Consider the following 24,356-nt stretch of genomic DNA (forward strand, 5'->3'; position numbering starts at 1 on the left):
ACAGTTCCTTTGAGTATGATATAGTGTCCTTCCTCATCTCTTATTATAGTCTTTGGCTTAAAATCCAATTGATCTGATATAAGGATTGCCACTCCTGCTTTTTTCTGATGTCCATTAGCATGGTAAATTCTTTTCCACCCCCTCACTTTAAATCTGGAGGTGTCTTCAGGTTTAAGATGAATTTCTTGTAGGCAACATATAGATGGGTTTTGTTTTTTTATCCATTCTGATACCCTGTGTCTTTTGATTGGGGCATTTAGCCCATTAACATTCAGGGTAAGTATTGAGAGATATGAATTTTGTGCCATTGTATTGCCTGTAAGGTGACTGTTATTGTATATTGTCTCTATTTCTTTCTGATCTACTACTTTTAGGGTCTCTCTTTGCTTAGAGGACCCTTTCAATATTTCCTGTAGAGCTGGTTTGGTATTTGCAAATTCTTTCAGTTTTTGTTTGTCCTTGAAGCTTTTAATCTCTCCTTCTATTTTCAATGATAGCCTAGCTGGATATAGTATTCTTGGCTGCATGTTTTTCTCGTTTAGTACTCTGAATATATCATGCCAGCTCTTTCTGGCCTGCCAGGTCTCTGTGGATAAGTCTGCTGCCAATCTAATATTTTTACCATTGTATGTTACAGACTTCTTTTCCCGGGCTGCTTTCAGGATCTTCTCTTTGTCACTAAGACTTGTAAATTTTACTATTAGGTGACGGGGTGTGGACCTATTCTTATTGATTTTGAGGGGAGTTCTCTGAACCTCCTGGATTTTGATGCTTGTTCCCTTTGCCATATTGGGGAAATTCTCTCCAATAATTCTCTCCAATATACCTTCTGCTCCCCTCTCTGTTTCCTCTTCTTCTGGAATCCCAATTATTCTAATGTTGTTTCGTCTTATGGTGTCACTTATCTCTCGAATTCTCGCCTCGTGGTCCAGTAGCTGTTTGTCCCTCTTTTGCTCAGCTTCTTTATTCTCTGTCATTTGGTCTTCTATATCGCTAATTCTTTCTTCTGCCTCATTTATCCTAGCAGTGAGAGCCTCCATTTTTGATTGCACCTCATTAATAGCTTTTTTGATTTCAACTTGGTTAGATTTTAGTTCTCTTATTTCTCCAGAAAGTGCTTTTATATCTCCTGAGAGGGTTTCTCTAATATCTTCCATGGCTTTTTCGAGCCAGCTAGAACCTTGAGAATCGTCATTCTGAACTCTAGATCTGACATATTACCAATGTCTGTATTGATTAGGTCCCTAGCCTTTGGTACTGCATCTTGTTCTTTTTTTTTGTGGTGAATTTTTCTGCCTTGTCATTTTTCCAGATAAGAGTAGATGAAGGAGCAGGTAAAATACTAAAAGGGTGGCAACAACCCCAGGAAAATATGCTTTAGCCAAATCAAAAGAGATCCCAAATCGTGAGGGGGGACAAAGGGGATAAAAAGAGGTTCAGAAAGAAAAAAAAAAAAAGAAAGAAACAATTAAAAAAAGAAAACCAATAAAGAAAAAATATAAAAAGGGAAAAAATATATATATATTATACTAGTTAAAAAGCATTAAAAAAGAAAAGGGTAAAAGTTAAAAAAAATTTAGCAGAAGAAGAAAAATAAATTGAAAAAGAAAAAAAAATTAAATTAACTGCAAGGCTAAAGAATCATGGGGAAAAAGCCATGAGTTCCTTGCTTTGCTTTCTTCTCCTTTGGAATTCCGCTGCTCTCCTTGGTATTGAAACTGCACTCCTTGGTAGGTGAACTTGGTCCTGGCTGGGCTTCTTGTTGATCTTCTGGGGGAGGGGCCTGTTGTAGTGATTCTCAAGTGTCTTTGCCCCGGGCGGAGTTGAACCGCCCTTACCAGGGACCTGGCTGAGTAATCCGCTCGGGTTTGCTTTCGGGAGCTTTTGTTCCCTGAGCGCTTTCCGTAGAGTTCCGGAGGGCGGGAATGAAGATGGCAGCCTCCCGGTCTCCTCCCGGAGGAGCGGAGAGCCCGGGGCCCCACTCCTCAGTGCGCCCTCAGAGAACAGCGCCGATTTACTCCCGTCACCCTGCCTCCGGCCGCGCTCCGAGCTGACCGAGCCTGCGACCGGTTCAAGGTAACCCCGAGCTTAGAGCTCACTCCTCGGCTCTGTCTCTGTAGCCGGCTTCCCCGTTCTAATACCTGTAAGCTCTGCGACACTCAGACACCCCCGATCCTTCTGTGACCCTGCGGGACCTGAGGCCACGCTGACCCTGCGTGGGCTTCACCCTGGTTAAGCATCTGGAGCGATGTCCCTCAGCGGAACAGACTTTTAAAAGTCCTGATTTTGTGCTCCGTTGCTCCGCCGCTTGCCGGGAGCCGGCCCCTCCCCCCGCAGTCTATCTTCCCGTCGCTTTGGATTCACTTCTCTGCCAGTCCTACCTTTCAGAAAGTGGTTGATTTTCTGTTTCTAGAGTTGCTGTTCTTCTTCTCTTCGATCTCCCGTTGGATTTGTAGGTGTTTGCAATCTTTAGATAAGCTATCTAGCTGATCTCCCGCTACCTGAAGTAGTCTCAGCCTGCTACTTCTCCGCCATCTTGACTCCTCCCCCTATTTTAAACTTTTTGAGGGAGCTTTATATTATTTTCCTCAGTGGTTGCAGCAGTTTGCATTCCCACCAGTAGTGCACAAGGATTCCTTTTCTCCACATTCCCACCAAAACTTGTTTCTTGTGTTTTTTATTTTAGCCATTCTGACAGATGTGAAGTGATATCTCCCTGTGGTTTTGATTTACATATCCTTGATAATGAGTGATGTATAATATCTTTTCATATATCTGTTGGCCATCTGGATGTTTTCTACAGAGAAATGTCTGTACATGTCTTCTGCCCATTTTTAAATTGGATTATTTGTTATTTGAGTTTTATAAGTTCTTTATATATTTTGGATATTAACCCTTTATCAAATATGTAATTAAAATTTTTTTATCCCTATCTTCTGTAGGTTGCCTTATAGTTTTGTTGATTATTTCCTTTGCTTTGCGGAAGCATTTTATTTTGAAATAGTCCCAGTAGTTTATTTTTGCTTTTATTTAGTTTGTCTCAGACATATCTAGAAAAATGTTGCTATGGCTGATATCAGAGACATTTCAGCCTTTGTTCTCTTTAGGGATTTTTATGGTCTCAGGTCTCAACATTCAAATCCTTAATTCATTTTGAGTTTATTTTGTATATGGTGTGAAAAAATGACTCAGGTTTGTTCTTTTGCATATTGCTCTCCCGTTTTCCCAACACCATTTGTTCAAGAGAATTTGTCCCATTGGATATTCTTTCCTGTTTTGTTGAAGATTAATTGGCCATAGAGTTGAGGGTTTATTTCTGAATTTCTGTTTTGTTCTCTTGCTCTATGTATCCATTTTTTTGCCAGTACCATATTGTTTTGATTGCTGCAGCTTAGTAATATAACTTGAAGTCTAGAATGGTGATGCCTTCAGCTTTCCTTTTCTTTTTCAAAATTGTTTGGCTAGTCAGGGTCTTTTGTGGTTCCATAAAAATTTTAGGATTTTTTCTTCTAGTTCTGTGAAAAGTGTTACTGGTATTTTTATAGGGACTGCATTAAATGTATAGATTGCCTTAGATAGTACATTTTAACAAAATTTATTCTTCAAATCTATGAGCGTGGAATGTCTCTTTTTTTGTGTCATCTTCACTTTCTTTCATCAGTGTTCTATAGTTTTTATAGTACAGGTCTTTCACCTCTGGTTATGTTTATTACTATCTAATTATTTAAGGTGCGGTTATAAATGGGATCAGTTCCTTAATTTCTCTTTCTGCTGCTTTCTTATTATAGAAATGCAACAGATTTCTGTACATTGATTTTAAATCCTATGACCTTACTGAATTCTTTTTTCAGTTTTAGTAGTTTTTGGTGGAGCCTTTCACATTTTCTATATGTAGTATTATGCCATCTGCAAAAAGTGAGTTTTCTACTTTTCCAATTTGGATGCCTTTTATTTATTTTTATTGTTGATTGCTGAAGCTAGGACTCCCAGTACTATGTTGAATAAAGGTGGTGAGAATGGACATCCTTGTTTTGTCCTTCACTTTAAAGGGAAAGGTCTCAGTTTTCCCCAATTGAGTATAATATTCACTGTGGGTTTTTCTTATATGACCTTTATCATATTGAGATATATTCCCTCTATCCCTACTTTGTTGAGGGTTTTTTTAAATCATAAATGAAAGTTGTACTTTATCAAATGCTTTTTTGTGTGTATACTGAAATGATTAAAAGGTTTTTATCCTTTCCCTTACTGATGTGAGATATCGTGTTGCTTGGTTTGTCAATATTGGATCACCCTTGCAAACCAAGAAAAATCCCAGTTGATTGTAGTGAATGACTTTTTAAATATACTGTTAGATTTAATTTGCTAGTATTTTATTGAGAATTTCTCCCATCCATTTTCTTCTGTGATATTGGCATGTATTTCTCTTTTTTTAGTGGAGTCTTTATCTGATTTTGGTATCAGGGTAATGCTGGCCTCATAGAATGAATTTGGAAGTTTTCTTTCATTTTCTATTTTTCAGGAATAGTTTGAGAAGAATATTAACTCTTCTTCCAGTGTTTGGTAGAATTTGCCTGTGAAGCCATACAGCTCAGGCTTTTGTTTGTTGAAGGTTTTTTGATTACTAATTTGATCTTCCTGGTTATTGCTCTGTTCGAGTTTTCTACTTCTTTCTATTTCAGTTTTGGTAGTTTATACTTTTCTAGGAATTTATCCATGCTTCTGTGTTGTTTAATGTTTCGGTATATATAGTTTTTTATAATATTCTCTTATGATTGTATTGCTTTTCAGGGGTGCCTAGGTGGCTCAGATGGTTAAGCATCTGCCTTTAGCTCAGGTCATGATCCCAGGGTCCTAGGATCTTGTCCCACATGACAGTGGAGAGCCTGCTTCTTATCCCTCTCCCTTTGCTGGTCTCCCTGCTTGTGCTCTCTTGCTCTCTCTGTCAAATAAATGAATAAAATCTTGAAAAAAACCCAGTTGTATTGTTTTTCATAATATTGTCCTATAATTGTATTTCTCTGGTATTGGTTGTTATTTCTCCCATTATTTGTGATTTTGTCTATATGAATCTTTTTTTTTTTTTCATAAGTCTGACTAGAGGTTTATAAATTTTGTGGATCTTTCCAAAGAATCAGCTCCTGGTTTCATTGATATCCTTCTCCTCTTCCTCCTTCTCCTCCTCCTCCACCTTCTTCATTTTTATTTTTTTAAGTTTCTGTATCACTTATTCCTGTTCTAATCTTAATTATTTCCTTTCTTCTGCTGGTTTTATTTGTTCTCCTTTTTACAGTTTCATTAAGTTTAAGGTTAGGTTGTTTATTTGAGATTTTTCTTGTTTCTTGAAGTAGGCCTGTATTGCTATATACTTCCCCCTTACAACTGCTTTTGCTGTATTCTAAGGTTTTGGATCATTGTGTTTTCATTTTCATTCTTTCCCATGTAGTTTTGATTTCTTCTTTGATTTCTTGATTGACTCATTCAGTGTTTAATATTATGTTATTTAACTTGCATGTTGCTGGATGATAGGGTAGTTCTATTTTTAACTTTTTGAGGATCCTGTTTTCCAGAGTGACTGTACCTATTTGCCTTCCCACCAACAGTGCAGGAGGGCTCCCCTTTCTCCACATCCTGGACAACAGCTGTTATTTAAACATCTCCTGACTTTTAAACTACAGGTGTCTTTAGTTCTGAAATGAGTCTCTTGTAAGTAGCATATAGAAGGGTATTTTTTTTAATACACTCTCACTTTATGTCTTTTGATTGGAGCAGCATTTAGTTCATTTACATTCAAAATAATTATTGATATATATATATATTTATTACCACTTTGTTAGTTGTTTTCTCATTGTTTTTGTAGTTTTTCTCTGATTCTTTGTTCTCTTTCTCTTGGTCAGGTTTTGCTGGTTTTCTTTAGTGATGAATACAAGTGAAGAAAACCGTTTTTTTAAATCTATTACTTTTTTTTTTAATTTTTGGAGAAAGACTACTATTCTTTCTATTCTTCTATTCTATTCTACTATTCAATTTTTACAGAACATCCTCTCCATATAGCAGTCTATATTAAGCTAATAGTCACTTAATTTTGATCTCATTCTTACTCCTCTCACCTCCATGTTTATGTATTTGGGTATCATATTTTACATCTTTTTAGTTTTTGCTTCTCTTGACTGATTTCTACAGGTATAATTCATTTTTTTGGCTTTTGTTCTTCCTATTTTCTTACTTTTACTTATGGTTTTTGTTTTCCACTCACAGAGTCTCCTGTACCATTTCTTGTAGGGCTGGTTTAGTGGTCATCAATTCTTTTAACTTTTGTTTGTCTGGGAATTGCTTTATCTTTCCTATTCTGAATGATAATCTTGCTGGATACGGTATTCTGGGCCGCTGATTTTTCCCTCTCAGCATGTTGAATATATTGTGCCATTCTCTTCCCACCTGCAAAGTTTCTGCTGAAAAATAAGCTGATAGCCTTATGAAGTGTCCTTTGTATGTACCCATCCTCTTTTCTCTTGCAACCTTTACAATTATTTATCCCTATTTTTTTCTTTTTTCTTAAACCATTTTAATTAATAGGTGTCTTGGTGTGGACCTCTTTTGGTTGAATTTGTTGAGGGAAACTTTGCTTTCTGAATCTGGATCTGTTTCCTACCCCAGACTTGTGAAGCTTTCAACTATTACTTCTTCAAATACATTTTATCCTTTACCCTTCTCCTTCTGGGATCCCTATAGTATAAATGTTATTATGCTTAATGGAGTCATTGAGTTCTCTGAGTCTATTCTCATTATGCAGTATTTGTTTGTCTCCCACCTGTTCAGCTTGCTTGCTTTCCATTACTCTATCTTCCAGGTCGCTAATATATTCCTCTACTTCCTGTAGTCTACTGTTTATTCCATCGATTTTGTTTTTAACTTATTAAGCTCTTCATCTCTGATATATTATTTTGTATCTGTTGGTCAAGGTTCTCACAGGTATCCTCCACATTTTCTGAAGTCTGGAGTTTAGTATCCTTGTATGATCATTATTTTAAATTCTCTATCAGACATATAACTTATTTCTGTTTCACTTAGATCTCCTGCTATGATTTTGTTATGTTTTTCATTTGGGACATATCTCTCTGTCTCATTTTGTGTACTTCTCTGTGTCTATTTCCCTGTGTTAGGAAAGACAGTTACATCTTCTGCTCTTGAAAGTAGTGCCTGTATGAAGAAGAGGTCCTATAGTGTCCTGCAGTACAGTGTTTCCTGTTCACCAGAATCTCGCACTGCAAGGGAGTCTTCTATGTGTGTTGCCTGCATCGTGCTGTTGTGTTTGAGTTGCTTTATCTTTCAGTACAGTTGTCTACACTGGCTCTCTACCTGTTGTGGCCTGTGTTTGCTCTCTGTGGTGTTAGTGAGACCCAGGCAGGCTGGCTCTGAGGGGATGTGACTGCAAGAGTACTCAAGGGTGGGGCAATGATTTTAGCAAAATTTGCACTGAGCTGCTAGTCATAGGCCAGATCCCTCATAGTGTAGTGGACACCCAATATGGCATGTGTTTTTGTGGCTACTATTCTTGAGGCAACTGGAGAGGACATGTGTGGAGTTAACAAAACTTGCATTGAGCCCAGGGCTGAGGCTGGCAGCCTTGGACTGTGTTGTTCCTCCAGAGAACTCATGGACAGGGAACACTGCTAGCAAGTTAGGTAGCAAGTGTCAGTGCAGTATCATCTCCCATAGTGGCTCTATGTTTATGCTAGATTGCAAGAGAAGAGAATGGTGCCTGCCAGGTCTTTTGTTGCTGGAGAAGTCCCTCATCACACTCATCACATAATTAGTATAAACTAATTTCCCTCTCATTTGCTTCTTTGTTGTGCAAATTGTCACTTCTATGTTGTCTCTCTGAGAGCTTCTGTTTAAGGGTGAGGATCCATTTATTACTCACTCTCTGGCTCACCCAAACTTCTGAAGTTCCAGGTTCCAAGTTCTGGTTATACAAGGTCATGATATTCAGCCTCTCTGATTTTCAAGGCAGATGTTATGGGGATTCACTCCCCACTACCCTCCATGTGGCCCCCTGGTACTTTCCCTTCTCAGAGCCTGCAGCTCCCCTTTTCTTATGGACAACTCCTGACCACCATTTCTGCTCTTTTTAACCTCTCTGATGTAGCTCCTTCTCTACATTTAGTCATGGAGTTTATTTGGCCAGTCTTTGGATCACTCTCTGATTTATTAATGGAATGAGAGTGATGTCTAGTTGTAAAATGGGATGAAATAAGCTTAGGGTCCTCCTACTCTGCATCTTCCCAAGCCTGAATTCCATTTATTTTTCTTTAAAAGTCACTGGAATCTCTACTAGTATTACTTCTTTTTTCTCTGGTACAATTTGTGTTTTCTTTTCTTTTTCTTTCTTTTTTTTTTTCTTAATCATTCCAACTTGGGTTTTATCAAATCAATTGATTTTTTAAAAAAAACTTTATTTTAATTTTACTAACTTTTGTCACTTGTCCAGTTTATTTTCTTAATTCTATGCATAGAATTAAAACTAGTAAACTAGTTTTTCCCCCTAGATTTTTAATGTGAAAATGCAAATATTTAATTTTAAACCTTCTTTCTTTTTGTGTAAGCCCTTTAAAGATGTATGTTTCCCTCTAACTGCAGTATCAGTTGAGTACCATACATTTTGATATCTTATATTTCTTTTTTATTTGGTTAAAATATTTTCATTTTCTTTATGATTCTTTTTTTTTTTTTTTTTTTTTTTTTTTTTTGTCTAGTAGGTTGGTTTAGCAACTGGGGACACCTGGGTTGCTCAGTGGTTAAGTGTCTGTCTTCAGCTCAGATCTCGATCCCATGACCCTGGGATCAAGCCCCGCATCGAGCCCTGCATTGAGCCCCACATGGGGCTCTGTGCTCCACAGAGACTTGCTTCTCCCTTTCCCACTCCCACTGCTTGTGTTCCCTCTCTCGCTGTCTCTCTCTCTGTCAAATAAATAAATAAAATCTTTTTAAAAAATAGAAGTATGTCCATTGATTTTCAAATATTTGTGGATCATCTAGGTGCCTTTTTGTTATTAATTTCTTATTTAATATTTATTATTTTAGATGTACATATTTTGAAATTCATTGTGACTTATTTAATAATAGTAATCATTTTATCCTTTTGTTTCCCATTTTTGCTTGATTATCTCCATGCTTTACAAACTTTACAGAGAGAGTATGTGTTGAAGTGTATTTCTTTTTCAGTTAGTAATCAAAATGCTCTAATAACTTCTCCAGAGTTATATTTGAATATAGGGTTTTATTCATTTTATTTCTAATGAGTATTGCTTCTTCTAAAAAATGCAGATATTGGACACATGTTTTGCTTATGGATTAAGCAAAAGATGGTCTATTCTAGCATTCTCTACCTCACTGTAATGAGAATCCTGCACCTTGCTGTCAATACTTTGCAATTTTGTGGTGAGTGGTGAGAAAATGAGTGTTTGGAATGTGATTAAAACAGCAATGCCCTGATTGAGATCTGTATTTTTTGGGAAGGAATTTGTATTTAGATTTGAGTGTAAGTTACAGAAATCCCAAAGTAATAATGGCATAAATCAAAAAGAAGTTTATTTTATTTTTGGGAATTAGCATTGTATTAATTGCACAGCATTTCACTATTAATTTCACATTAATTTATACACAGTGGCTTTCTTATCCAAGATCATCTCATAGTTCATGATGGAAGCTTTAACTATAACAACAAAAATTGTAGTCATCAATAGAATGAAAGCATGGTTGTCAACATTACTTTCTAGAATTTAAACATATGGTGTTTAAACATACGCTGATTATCTCATATTTATAGACGTATACTCCTAACTTTATGAAAGGCTAAGAAATTTAGGGATTGTACAAGGAAGTCCTATATTCAATTGAAAATCAGAAGATCTATTATCAAGGAAAACAGAGAATGGAGAATTGGAATGTCCAACAAATGTTTGCAAAGATTCAAGCTGCAAATAAATTCTCTAGCTGGATATAATTTTGATTGATATTTTCCTTCAATGACATTGATTTTACTACTAGGAAGTATATTCCCTATAAACCAGTTACACAAAATAAACATATGTTACATTGCCTTGTTTTAAGTAATATAATGCTGTATCACTTTTTTTTTCTTTTGCTTTTTGGTATTTAGATAGAAATCATCTGAATTATTTGCAATAAATCCATTATTTGTGCTTATTATAACTGAACAGTATGTTCAACCAGGATGTGACCTCTAAAAAATAATTGGTAATCCATTAAAAATCCCTGATTTGTTCATGAGCCTCATGTAAATAACATTTCCCTGTCCTAACCCAAAGGACTATGATTTGAGTCTATTGCCCTAAAAATCCAGTAACTTCACATTGGCTGTATCTGTCATCAAATTATAAACCTTTCTGAATATAATCTTTTCATGTGTTAATACTATTCAGAATAATAAAGTCATAATGTAACAGCAACCAAAGAATGTACTATTTACAATGGATGGTTTCCACCATAGACTTATTTATTTTTTAAAAAGTCATTAAAATCTGTACTCTGTGTTAGAGAACAAAGGGATTGGAATGCCTTTTCTCCTGGAGCTAAAAAACTAGTAGGAGAAGATAATGGGCAAATCAATAATATTTTCATTGTTAATAAAGATTTTAAAGAAAAATAAATGTCACTAAAAGAATAAAGAGTAGTAATTTAAAATAAATAATAAAATAAATAATAAAGAGTAGCAAATTTAAAAGAGTAGTATTTTAGATGTGTGCTTAGAAATGTTATCTTGTTATTAAATGTTATTGAATAAAGAATCAGACACTGGGCTCAAGTTTAGGCAATTTATTTAAGTCAGAGAAACAATTATTTGAGCTGTCAGGTATAGGTGTTATTCAAAATGCAGTGCTGAATAATATCACCTATAAATAAATATAGACAAAAGAAGCAAAAAGTCCAATCCCTTTGTGAACACAGGCTATTATAATATTTATGAATCATGAAAACAAAAAGAAACAACAAATGAAATAGATGGAGTACTTTCTGAGGTAGGAGCTATAAGAGGAAATAATTTCATGAGTGAGTGTAATATAAGAAACAATAAAATTTTATTATTTCATTGTAACTAAAGATATGTAATATAAGTTCTTGCACAATTGACTTCCTTTGTACAGAAAGTAAAAGTTTGACACTAACAAAATTGAGAATTTTGACTCTTATGGAATGTGATAAAATAGATTTATTCCTAGTCTAGGCACAATGTATGAAGCAATACTTAATAAAAATTTGATGTTTGATGTATGTTTAGTCATTCCAGGGGTGTGAAGAGCTTTAGTAACTGCAGCATGGAGGATTTTGCGCATTTTATTTCAAAGCCGAAGTCCCAATGTCTTCAAAATCAGCCACACTTAGATCCATCATACAAAGCTGCAGTTTGTGGCAATGGAGAAGTGGAACAAGGGGAACAATGTGACTGTGGAAGTGCAGAGGTTAGTACTCATTTGGAAGAATATATAGCAGAGTTACTTGAAAAATTATAAATTTTTATAGTATTATGTGGTCATTTTCCCTAATACGTCAAACTCACTTTTATATTGTAATAAGCTGATAAGTGCAATTATATATCAGTATATGGATTCAGTGGTTTGTAGATTATCCATACAGGTGATTTTCAAGGTCATTTTCAAGGTCATTAATTCTCTGAGTTGACCTAGGTTTTACTTTCCTTCTTGAGTGTGTTCTTCCTGAATATAGGCATACCTCAGAGATATTGTGGGTTTGATTCCAGGCCACCCTGATAAAGTGAATATCACAATAAATTTTGTTCTCCTGGTACATATAAAAGTTCTATGTTTATACTATCCTATAGTCAATTAAGTGTGAAATAGAATTATGCCTAAAAAACAAGGTTCATATCTTAATTAAAAATACTTTTTTTTTTTTTTTGCTAAATACATTTGCTGGTACTTTTTTTTTTTTTTCTCCTAAAAAAGTGCTAACTATCATCTGAAGTTTCAGCAAGTTACAATCATGCCTTAATGCAGATGTCTGCTGACTGATCAGGCTTGTGCTTATTGAAGATTGGGTGGCTGTGGCAGTTTCTAAAATAAGACAACAATGAAGATTCTTGCATTGATTGATTCTTTCATAAACAGTTTGTAAGTCTGCAATGGTGTTTGATGATATTTTACTCCAAATAGAACTTTCAAATTGGAGTCAATCCTCTCAAACCCTGTTGCTATTTAATCAACAAATATATGTAATATTCTAAATCTTTTGTTGTCATTTCAACAATCTTCACATCATCTTCAGTGGGAGTAGTTTCCATCTCAAGAAACCACTTTCTTTGCTAATCTGTTGGAAGCAACTCCTTGTCTGTTGAAGTTTTATCATGAGATTTTAGTGATTCAGTCACATCTTCAGACTTTACTTGTTTTCTTGATATTTCCACTTCTATAATTACTTCCTGCACTAAAGACTTGACCCCCTTAAAGTTATTCATGAGGGTTGGAATCAACTTGTTCCAAACTTCTGTTAATGCTTTCTGAATACTTTTCATGGTACCTAGTATGGTAAGTCCTTTCCACAAAGTTTTCAACTTTGCTCAGGTCCATTAGAGAAAACCTCTGTATTGCAATTATAACCTTATGAAGTGTAAGTTGAAGTTACTCCTTGATCGATGGACTGCAGAATGGATGTTGTGTTAGCAATCATAAAAACAACATTAATCTCCTTGTACATCATCTCCACCAGAACTCTTGGGTGACCAGGTGCATTGTCAATAATTTGACAATTTTAATTGTCAGTAATATTTTGAAAAGATCTTTTATTCTGAGCAGTGTGTCTCAACAGTGTCTTAAAATATTCACTAAACCTTGGTGTAAACAGACGTGCTGTCATCCAGACTCTGCATTTATAAGGCACAGGCAGAGTAGATCTATGATAATTTTTAAGGGCCCTAGAAATTTTGAAATGGTAAATTAGTATTAACTTCAACTAGAAATCATAGGTGCATTAACCCCCAACAAGAGACTTAGCCTGTCCTTTGAGCCTTGAAACCAGGCATTACCTTCTCCACCCTGCTTATTAAAGTCCTAGGTGACATCTTTCAATGGAAGGCTGTTTTATCTACATGGAAAACCTGTTGTTTAGTGTAGCCACCTTTATTACTCCTCTTAGTCAATCTTTGAGATAACTTGTTACAGTTTCTACTTTGTTACTTAACTTTGCACTCTTATGTGATGGATATAGCTTCTTTCCTTAAACCTCATGAACCAACCTCTGCCAGCTTCAGGGTCTTCTGTGGCCTCCTCACCTCTCTCAGCCTCCATACAATTGCAAAGAATTAGGTCTTTTCTCTGGATGAGGCTTTGGCTTAAGAGAATGCATGGTTGGTTTGATCTTTTATCCAGATCACTAAAACTTTCTCCACATCAGCAATTAAGTCCATTTTGATTCCTTGTGAAGCAATATTTTTAATTTCCTTCAAGAACTTTTCCTTTGCATTCAAAACTTGGCTAACTTTTTAGCGTAAGACTCCTGGCTTTTGGCCTATCTCAGCTTTCAACATGCCTTCCACACAAAGCTTAATAATTTCTAGCTTTTCACTTAAAGTGAGAAACATGAGACTCTTCCTTTAACTTGAACACTTAGAGGTCATTGCAGGGTTATTAATTGGCCATATTTCAATGTTGTTATGTCTCAGGGAATAGGGAGGCCTGAGAAGAGGGAGAAAGAGAAGCAGCTCACCAGTGGAACAGTCAGAGCATACACAATTAAGTTTATTGTCTTAAATGGGCATGGTTCATGACACTCCCCAAAATTGTAATAGTAACATCAAAAACCACTCAAAGCAGGTCACCATAACAAATATAATAATAAATAAAAAGTTTGAAATACTTCAAGAATTATCAAAATGTGACACAGATACTGTTGGAAAAATGATGCTGATAGACTTGATGTAGGGTTACCCCTTCAGTTTGTACAAAATGTAATCTCTGCAAAGTGCAATGAAGTGAAGCACAATAAACTAAGGTATGCCCATATTTCTTCCAAACCTAAGATCTGCTGGCATTCAGGCAAATAGATAGATACAGTTTTCACAAATCAACAAGAAAATGAGGCACACTTGTGGCTTTGAATATTTTAATACAGGTCAATATTTAAGTAAGAAATATTTGGACCATACATAACCAATAAAGGCATGTTTTCTAACACTAAAGTCTTAGATAAAGCTGCTGAATTGGCGGGAAGTGGAAGAGTTGAGATAAAAGGAATGCAGTAAGGGAGAGAGATCCTGAGACTCATCATGGGCATATGGATGGGAAAAAATCAAGACACGAAAGAAGTTTACTGTTCCCTATAGCAGTAGCTAAAGTCATACATGTGTACATTCCACAATATGAAAGTGAGCTTTTAGATTCCTAGTTGGATGATGTGTTTTTAAGAAATTATTTCCCAATACCTACTTGTCTTTTCTTGTTTGGGTCTGAATGGAAATTGAAAATTTCTAGTAAAAATTCACAGTTGTATATCTTAGCTCTATTAACTGTCATATAATTGAGCTAGTCCCTGTGATATAACTTCATTCTCTAGAATCTCATATAAATAGCAATAACAATGACATTGTTCTGGAAAGAACAAAATAGTTCTGGAAAATACTGCAAATTTAGTTTACCCTAGTAAGTATTATGCTATAATAGTGAAATGCATGATTAATTTTTGTTATTTGTTATTTTCTTATTGATACTTTTGTCCAATTAACTTATTCCAAATCCTGAGGAATTCAAAAAGTGTGTGTGTGTGTGTGTGTGTGTGTGTGTGTGTGTGTGTAAGCATTGTTTCTCTAGCATCTTTTCTTATCTGTTGTTTTTATTAAGCATAATAATTGAATTTTTAAAAACAAAATCACTAGTCATGGATGAATCATAACATTAACCAAGGCATAATAAGATATAGATAAGTGATGAAAAGGTGATAATTTCAATCATGTTTAGAAATATCATTTATAGCTCTTTGTCTTTAGAGGATTAAAAGTAAAGTAAACTTTGGACATCCCATAAAAGTTACAGAATTATTAAAATACAATAGATTCATAAGAGTTGATTAGGAACTAGTCACTATAATGAAATTGATATATCATAGCTTCTGTTTATCTTATGTCTTGTATTTAATTGTCTCTTTGTCTACAAGCACTAGAGAGCTTGATGTTTTGCTTTTTGTGGACCCCAGGGTTTCAGAAAGTCCTACTACCAATATGGTCAAACCTACTTTAGGGATACACAGTATAGCACTGAGTAGTAACTAATAAATATCTGTTACATAAATCAATAAGTGGCTTTATTTTTTATGTTTGCCAACATGGGATTTAGGCATCTATCTGTATATTATATAATACACTGTTACCATTAAAATATCTATCTAATGCAAGTAAAAATTGGAAGATAGTTCAGAGCATTTGGTTTGCCTTTCAGGATTGTGAAGCTCAGGCAAACACATGCTGTAATCCTGCCACATGTACACTGAAAGCTGGCTCAGTTTGTGATACTGGTAAATGCTGTACAAATTGCCAAGTAAGAGCCTTTTTTAAATTTTCTAACTGCCTATGTGAACAAAGTCATCTTCTTAATAATATTTATATGTTCACATTCTGCTTTATTCAATGTCATTTACTTCGCCCCATCAGTATTCGGCAATAGGAAAAATATGTAGGCCTCCCACTGATGAATGCGATCTCCCCGAATACTGCAATGGATCATCTGCGATGTGCCAAGACAACTTTTTTGCTCAGAATGGGCATCCATGTGGAGAGAACCAATGGCTCTGTCTGAATGGAACTTGTATAAGTAGGATAAAACAATGTACAGCTGTATTTGGTGAAGGTATTTATTATAATTTGATTTCCCATATATGTGTTTTTCTGGACACCAAAAAAAAAATAGAAATTGATACATAATTGTGATTTTAAAAAATAATGTGATTTTTTAGTATAAATATTTTAAAGGATTACAGAAAGAAGAAATACTGTAAGAAAAAAATCAGACAAGTTGCCTTGAGTTAGGGCTATGAATTGTTTCCACAAAATAATAAAGGGAAACATTCAAAATCCATGGGATCTTCATTTGAGAAGGAAGAAAGCAGACTGGACATAAATTACATTTTCCTCTCTCACTCCATATCCACAGTTTTTTTAGTAAACATAAAATAAACACATATGGCTATGGACATTAAAGGCCATAAATGTAAGTTGGCATATGAGTGCAATTTAAAATCATACATGCAGATACACACAACCAGATACACACATTTGAACCTGGGAACTGCAAGAAACGTTTATGAAGATCCCAAAAAGGGGTCATGAAGATCCATTGAAATCATTGAAAGATGATGTGCACCAAGGTTGAAAGCAAAAAGGAAAACCATGGTACAAAATATACACGGAATCATTTTCTGAAGTAGATGGAGACAGCAGCAATGGCAGCAGCATGTTCTGTCTCTATCAGGAGAAGCAAGAGCAATTGACAGAGGAAAATATTCAGGATACTCATAAAAATAGCTGGGTGGGTCAAACTTTTCTTAATGGTTACAGGTAAATGCCTACTCTAATTTCTGTGTAAAAAGGAGTTGCAAAGTGCTTATCAACTCCCAAAATAAACATACAGTAACATAGAATGACCATTGGTTTGAAGAAAGGCAACACAAAGATACAAGAAGTGTTCTCCCAAGGAACTGGGTGATTTGAACCACAGAGAAAATTTTGAAGAAAGATATCTCTATCTCTCCATCTCTCCCTTTATTATCTATCTGTCATCTATCATTTATCTATTATCTATCTATCTAATCTGTCATCTAATATATCATCTATCATTTATCTATCTCTCTATCATCTAGCTCTACCTATCTCTTATCTATCTCTATCATCTCTATCTTTTCTTTTCTTTTTTCTTTTCTTTTCTTTTCTTTTCTAAGATTTCTATTTATTTATTTGACAGACAGAGATCACAAGTAGGCAGAGAAGCAGGCAGAGAGAGAGGATGAAGCAGGCTCCTTGCTGAGCAAAGAGCCCAATGCAGGGCTTGATCCCAGGACCCTGGGATCATGACCTGAGCCAAAGGCTGAGGCTTTAACCCACTGAGCCACCCATGCGCCCCCATCTCTATCTTTTCATCTATATCATCTAGCTATATCTACCTATACATACATATAGATAAATAAAAAAAGAAAGAAAGAGAAAGGAAAAGAAAATCCTGATTTGAAAGGTATACTTGTTAAATTGTAAAAATAAGCATATTGGTTAGATCATTGAAAAGGTAGAACTTAAGCTGGCAGGTAGAATTGCAAATTTCACCCAATGTTAAATAGGTAGATACTCAAAAAATTAAAAAAAAAAAAAAAATATGAAAGCACACATTTGAACACCTGTAATTTGCTTTCCAAATTTATTTCTGTAGAAACTGGTTGTGAATCATGTCTAAAAAAAGGGATTCTAAGCCAGGAGATAGAAGAATTAAACAAGAAGAAATAATCATCATAGAAATTAGCAAAATTCATTTTTTGACTAATGTACATATCTCTTAAAATATATATATTTTAAAATATAAAGAATAGTATGAAATGGAGATATTAATATGTCAAAAATGTTAAACTCTAGAAGAATAATAGAAAAAAATAGTTTCACCAAGGAAAAAAAAAACCTGAAACAAAACTCAATTATTCCAATAAAATGTAGCACAAAGTGGAATTAAAAATTGGCATAAGTCAAGTATTAATTTTATAATTTAAGACAGCTGTAATAATAAGGTGAAACTACAAGCTCATAAAGGAGAAAAACGAAAACAATAAAAATACTTGATTAATTCCAAAGACGATAAGAACAGAGTTTAAAAAAGGACATAAGACAATACATTCTAAGACAGCTAATTTACATTTAAATATTTAGCTATTACATTAAATTTAAAACCTGTATTAAATAATGAATTTAGGGAAAGTTTTTGGCAAGTAGTAACAGATGTAACTGTGAGAAGATAACTAGAAAAATTAAGATATATTTTATTGGCCTATTATAAAAAGCATTAGGCTATAATGAAACCAAAGCCAGCTAATTGTTTAAATTATAACAGGAGAGAAATTTTGCACATTTTATTTATGTTAGACAGTTGTTTTTCCTAGAGACATTTGGAGATTTTGAAAGTTGAAGATCAGGCTTGGATTAGGCAGAGATCTTCTAATAGAAAGAAAAAAAGAAAAATTTTAGCAGTTAAATTTAATGGGACTGTCAAAACCATAGAAAATTTTTTCTGTGAGACATTTTTGGAGCTCTGAAGCTGCTCAACAATTTGGTCAACCAGGTTAAGAACATTAAAAAAGCATTATGAATTTCCCTGCAGTCACAAGATAATCAAAGACCAAATGGTGGAAGAAGCTTGCTCCAGAAAACCTTCGTCTTCTGAAAGATTTCACTACAGTTTGAAGTTGCCTATGTCAGTAGGCTAGAAAGCTATTCTGAGATTCTCTAAATGGTAAGAATTTATCTTAGGCAGACTTACAGTGAAAACAAAATTTTGATAAGGCTTTCTATCAGTAGCTTACATGGGTCACCCCAAAGACAATGAGGCAGATCCAGAAAAAAACTGTACATCAGCCCTGGCCCATTTAATTGCCTGATTAGATTTCAGTGATCATTACCTCACCAGATATGCCTAACTCAGTAAAGTGTCATTAAAAAGATAAAATAGAGAATAGAAAGTAGCAATATTTAAAGAGATAAAACCAATAATTTTCAAAATGAAAGTTAATCCCACAAATTCAAGATGTTCTATGAATCTTAAGAAGAATGTCTTTAAAGAAAAAACAAATACATCATAGCAAAACTACTACAAAAAATGAAAAGATGAAAACAAAACATCTAGAGTGGGAGAAAAAGACACAATAACTTTTAAAAAGCAAGTGTGAATCAGATTTCTTATCAACAATTACAGAAGCCAGATGACAAAGACACTTCTAAAGGACTAAAAGAAAATATTTGCCCACCCAGAATTCTGTAATGAGCAAAAATACAAAATCTTTTCAATAAATGTGCTTGAACAAGTGCACGTTCACAGGCAAAAGAATGAATTTGAACCCTTACCTCATACCAAACAGAAGAATTAACTTAAAATGTATTGTAGACCTAAATGTAAGAGCTAAAGCTATAAAACTTTTAGAAAAAAAATATGCATAAATCTTAGTGATCTTGGGTTAGGCAATGTTTTCTTAGATAAGGTACCCAGAACACAAGTGATAAAAGAAAAAGGAATCATTTGGACTTCAGAAATTTAAAGAACTTTTGTTCTTCAAAGAAAATCTCCAAGAAAATGTAAAAACAGCTCAAGGAATGGGAGGATATATTTGGAAACAATATTTTTAATATAGACACATATAGAATAAATAAACATTCAATTCAACAATAAAAAAGACAATGTAGTTTAACAAATAAGGAAAAAAATTGAATAGACATTACTGGAAAAAAAAGATAGTCACCTAGAATATGCTATAATTAAAAGACAATAGCAATTTTTGTGAGGTTATGGCAAGATCTGAACTCATGCATTGCTAGATAGAAAATGGTACAGTTGCTTTAGAAAGCAATTTGGGAGTTCCTCAAAATGTTGAACATAACCATTTAATCCTTGGTGTATGTACCCAAGAGAACTGAAAATATGTCCTCACAAAACCTTAAGTACAAATGCTCATCATACCATTATTCATAGTAGCCAAAATGTAGAAACAATCCAAATGTCCATCAACTGATGAATGAGTGAACAAAATGCAGAATTTTACTTAGTTAATAAAAATAAAGTGATGATATTTGCCAAATATGAATAAATATTGAAAACCTATGTTAAGCTAAGAGAGCAGGTCACAAAAGACCACAGATTCTGATTCCAACTATATTTAAGTTACAGAATAGGCAAATATATAAAGACAGAAAGCAAATTAATTGTTGCCTGAGGCTAAGGGAGGGAAGGAGAGGATATATGTAATTGTGTGTGTGTTGTTTGACATATATCCAGTTTAATACTACAGCCTATTGATGATCAATCACCTTTACTACACCAACTTAATACTCTTGAATGCACAGCTGTGCAGTATCTACTAAAAATTGTCTGTTTGGCTGATTGGTTGGTTGTTTTTAAACCCAAAAGTGTCAATGTTTCTCGTGCCTTTAGTCAATTTTTCTCTATCTTGCCAATCTTATGCTATTTTAATTTATCTCCCTTTATAATTATTTTAATATCTCAAAAATGAGTCATCTTAGCTTTTGTATCTTCTTCATACATGTTGACATGACTTTCCTTAAGAACAGATTAATGAATTTAAGAACCAGATTAACATGTTAACTCATGCATTAAGTTTAGTTGAATTGATATCCATGTTATTCCATGGATGATGTAATGAGTGTGAAGTGGTATCTTGTGGTATTGATTTGCATTTACCTGAAGACTAATGATGAACATTTTTTCATGTACTTATTGACCATTTGTATCTTGTTTGGAGAAATATCTATTTATATCTTTCAGCCATTTATTTTAATTAGTTTTTTTTATTATTGAGTTATAATAGTTCTTTATATAATTTGTATTCAGTTTATTGTTAAATTCATGTTTTGCAAATCTTGTATTTCGTTGTATATATTATGTCATCATTTTCCTGAGAGCCACCTTTGAAATGCAAAGTTTTAATTCTGGTGGGGTTCAAATTATCTATTTTTTTGTGTGTGTCTGCTTGTGATTTTGGTGTTATAAACAAGAAAGCATTGATTAATCCAAGATCCTAACTTATTCCCTCACCCCTCTTTTTCCCCTGGGGTTTTTATATGTTTTCCTCTTAAATTTAATTTCCTCTTAAATCCATTTTGCTAACTTGTATATGGTATGAAAAATGGTTCCTACCTAATTCTTTAGCATGCGGATATCCAATTGTTTCAGCATCACTGTTGAAAAGATGATTATTCCCCCATTTAATTGACTTGGTATCTCTGCTGAAAAATCACTTGATTGAAAAAATAAGGGTTTATTTCTGGGCAATCAAGTCCACTCTATTGATCTACACATGTATATGCTTATGTCAGTAGCACACTGTCTGGATTACTCTAGGTTTGTAGTTTAGAAATCAAGGATGTGAGCACTCCAACTATTTTTTTTTCTTTTTAAGATTGTCTTGGATATCTTAGGTCTTCCACATTTCTTGAATTTTGAAATCAACTGTCAATTTCTGCAAAAAAAAGTCTGCTGTGGAATTTTGATAGTAATTTTGTGTTGAATTTGTACATCAATTTGAGGTATAATGTTACATCAACTATATTAAGGTTTCTAATCCATAAACGTGAAATGTCTTTATAATATTTGTATCTTATTTAGTTAATTGCAACTAAATGTTTTATAGTTTTATAATTATCAGTATACAAGCTCTATACTTCTTCTGTTAAATATATTTCTTGATATTCTTTTGATGCTATTATAAATAGGATTTTTAAAAATTTCATTGTTTATTACTAGTATATAGATATCAATTGATTTTGAATATTGAACCTTTATCCTGCAACATTGCTAAAGATCTTTGTAGTTCTAGTAAGTATTTTTAGCAGATTCCTAGAATTTCTATATATCAGAAAATGTTGTAGGAAACGGATATATTTTAATTTCTTAATTTACAATCTATATGCCTTCTGATTTTTCTTCTTGGATATTTTTCCTGATTAGTACTTGCAGTACAATATTGAGTGGAAGTACTCAGGGTATATATTCTGACTTGTTCCCTATATTACAGGTTGAGCATTGAGTTTTTCATTATTAAGGATGATGTTAACTACGATTTTTCATAATCCTCTTTATTAGGTTAAGGAAGTTCCACTTCTGTTATCCACTTTGTTAAGTTTTTTTTTTTTAATCAATAATTAAATGTTAGGTTTTCCTGTTCTTTTCTGTGTTTATTGAAATGATCATTTTTTTTCATCTTCTAGTTTATTGATACAGTACATTACACTATTTAATTTCCGGCCTTGCATTTCTGGAAAAAAATACCACTTGGTCATGGCATACTACCTTTTTATATTTATATATGGATTGTTGGTTTATACTTGAATGTTTTTCTTATTGTGAAAAAAATATATAACATAAAAGCACTTTTACCATTTTTAAGTGTACAGTTCAGTGTCATTAATGTATTCATGTTACTTTACAAACATCACCATCATCCATCCTCAGAAATTTTTCAATTTTCCAAACTGAAACTCCATATTCATTAAAGTTGACTTCACTGTTGATTTTCATGTAAAAATCTTTTTAAAATTTTGATCTATATTTTGTTTTGTTGCCTGTGCTTTTGGCACCATATCCAAGAATCACCAAATCCAATGTCAAAAAACATTTCCTCTATATTTTCTTCTAAGAATTGTATAGTTTTTAGTATAATGCCTAGAGAAGTTGAATCATTATGTTGTATAGCTGCAACTAATTTAACATTGTGTGTCAACTATACACACAAAAAATATTTTAAAGTTTTTATTTAAATTCTAGTTACTTAACATACAGTGTAATATTAGTTTCAGGTGTACAATTAGTGATTCAACACTTACATATAACACCCAGTGCTTATCTAAACAGGTGTACTCCTTAATCTCCATCATTTTTAAAGAAATTTTATAATTGTAGCTCTTACATTTGTATCTAATCCATTTTTGTTAATTTTAGAATATCATGTAGGTAAGCATTTCACTTCATTCTTTTGCATGTATATATACAGCTTTCTTAACACCAATTGTTGAAAAGACTGTCTTTTCCAATTGAATGGTTTGGGTGCCCATCTCAAAAATTATTAGCATATATGGAAGGATTTACTTCTGTAAATTACTTAGTGTAATTTACTTCAGTAAATCATTTAGTGTATATATATCTGTCTTTGTGTTAGTATGCAAATATACCTTGTTTTGAATACTGTAGCTTTTGTGGTAAGGTTTGAAATCAGGAAGTATAAGACCTCTAAGTTTGTTATCCATTTTCAAGATTGTTTTTTGTATTTGAGGCACTTGAGATTCCATACAGATTTTAGGATGGACTTTTCTATTTCTGCAGAGACATGTTGGTATTTTGATAAGGTTTGCTTTGGAGCTGTAGATCAGTTTGGGTAATATTGCCATCTTAAATAGTTTATCTTCCAAACCATAAACATGGGATAACCTTCCACTTGTTGGTGTGTTTCCTTTAATTTTCTTTGGCAACATCTTGTGGGTTTCATTTTACAATTCTTTTCTGGTTAATTTTATTTGTAAGTATTTTTTCTTTTGATACATTGATAAATCAAATATTTTACTTAATTTCCTTTTGGGACTTTCCATTGCTGATGTATAAAAATACAAATGATTTTCGTGTGTTAATTTTTTATCCTGAAACTTTGCCGAATTTATTAGTTGTGTGTGTGTGTGTGTGTGTGTGTGTGTGTGTATGTGTATATGTGTAAAATCCTTAGGGTTTTCTATCTGTATGAAATCATGGGAACTGTGAAGGGAGATAATTTTACTTTTTCTGTTCCAATTTATGTGTTTGTTATTTCTTTTACTTGCTCTTGCTCTAGAATAGGACTTCTACTACATTAAATAGGTAACAAAATCTTACATCCTTGTGTTGCTCCTTGTTAGAAGAAAGGTTTCAATTTTTCACCATTGAGTATTGTGTTAAATGTGTTTTTCATAGATGGTCTTTATTATATTGAAGGACTTTCCTCCTACTTCTAGTTAAGTGTTTTTTATCATTAAAATGTATTGAATTTTTTATATATTTTTTTGCATCAATTGACATGATCTTGTGTTTCCCCCCCCCCCCCCCCCCACTTATCCTGCTATTTTGGTGTATAACATTGACTTTTTTGGTATATTGAATCATCCTTGTATTACAGGAAAATATCTCATTTGGTAAATGAAGTATAATGCTTTTATCTTTTATTTTCTAAAAAAATTTTAAAAGATTTTATTTATTTTAGAGAGAGAGCACAAGCAGGGGGAGTTGGCAGAGGGCGAGGGAGAAGCAGGCTTTCTGACATAGGGCTCGGTCCCAGGACACTAGTATCATGACCTGAGCCAAAGACAGATGCTTAACTGACTGAGCCACCCAGGCACCCTGAAGTATAATGCTTTTAATATGCTTTAAAATTCAGTTTACTAGCATTTTGTTGAGGTTTTTTAAGTCACTCTCCATAAAGGGCATTAATCTTTGGGTTTTTAAAAAACATTTTTATTTAAATTTCAGTTAACACACAGTATAATATATTAGTTTCAGGTGTACAATATAGTGACTCAACATTTCCATGCAACAACCAGTGCTCATCAC

The 24,356-nt window shown here is 33.7% G+C and overlaps 1 protein-coding gene across 1 annotated transcript in view; it reads left to right on the forward strand.

Moving 5' to 3' along the window:
• Positions 1–24,356, forward strand: part of LOC111144611 (ADAM metallopeptidase domain 2) — a 147,147-nt gene that overhangs the window by 81,283 nt on the left and 41,508 nt on the right. Inside the window, exons 12-14 of the mRNA XM_022498995.1 lie at positions 11,303–11,483; positions 15,468–15,566; positions 15,680–15,875. Of these exons, the coding sequence (XP_022354703.1) occupies positions 11,303–11,483; positions 15,468–15,566; positions 15,680–15,875 (476 nt within the window). The remainder of the gene's footprint in view (positions 1–11,302; positions 11,484–15,467; positions 15,567–15,679; positions 15,876–24,356) is intronic.

This window comes from Enhydra lutris, unplaced genomic scaffold (genome assembly GCF_002288905.1).
Source record: "Enhydra lutris kenyoni isolate GAN:26980312 unplaced genomic scaffold, ASM228890v2 scaffoldscaffold11, whole genome shotgun sequence".
Classification (NCBI taxonomy): domain Eukaryota; kingdom Metazoa; phylum Chordata; class Mammalia; order Carnivora; family Mustelidae; genus Enhydra; species Enhydra lutris.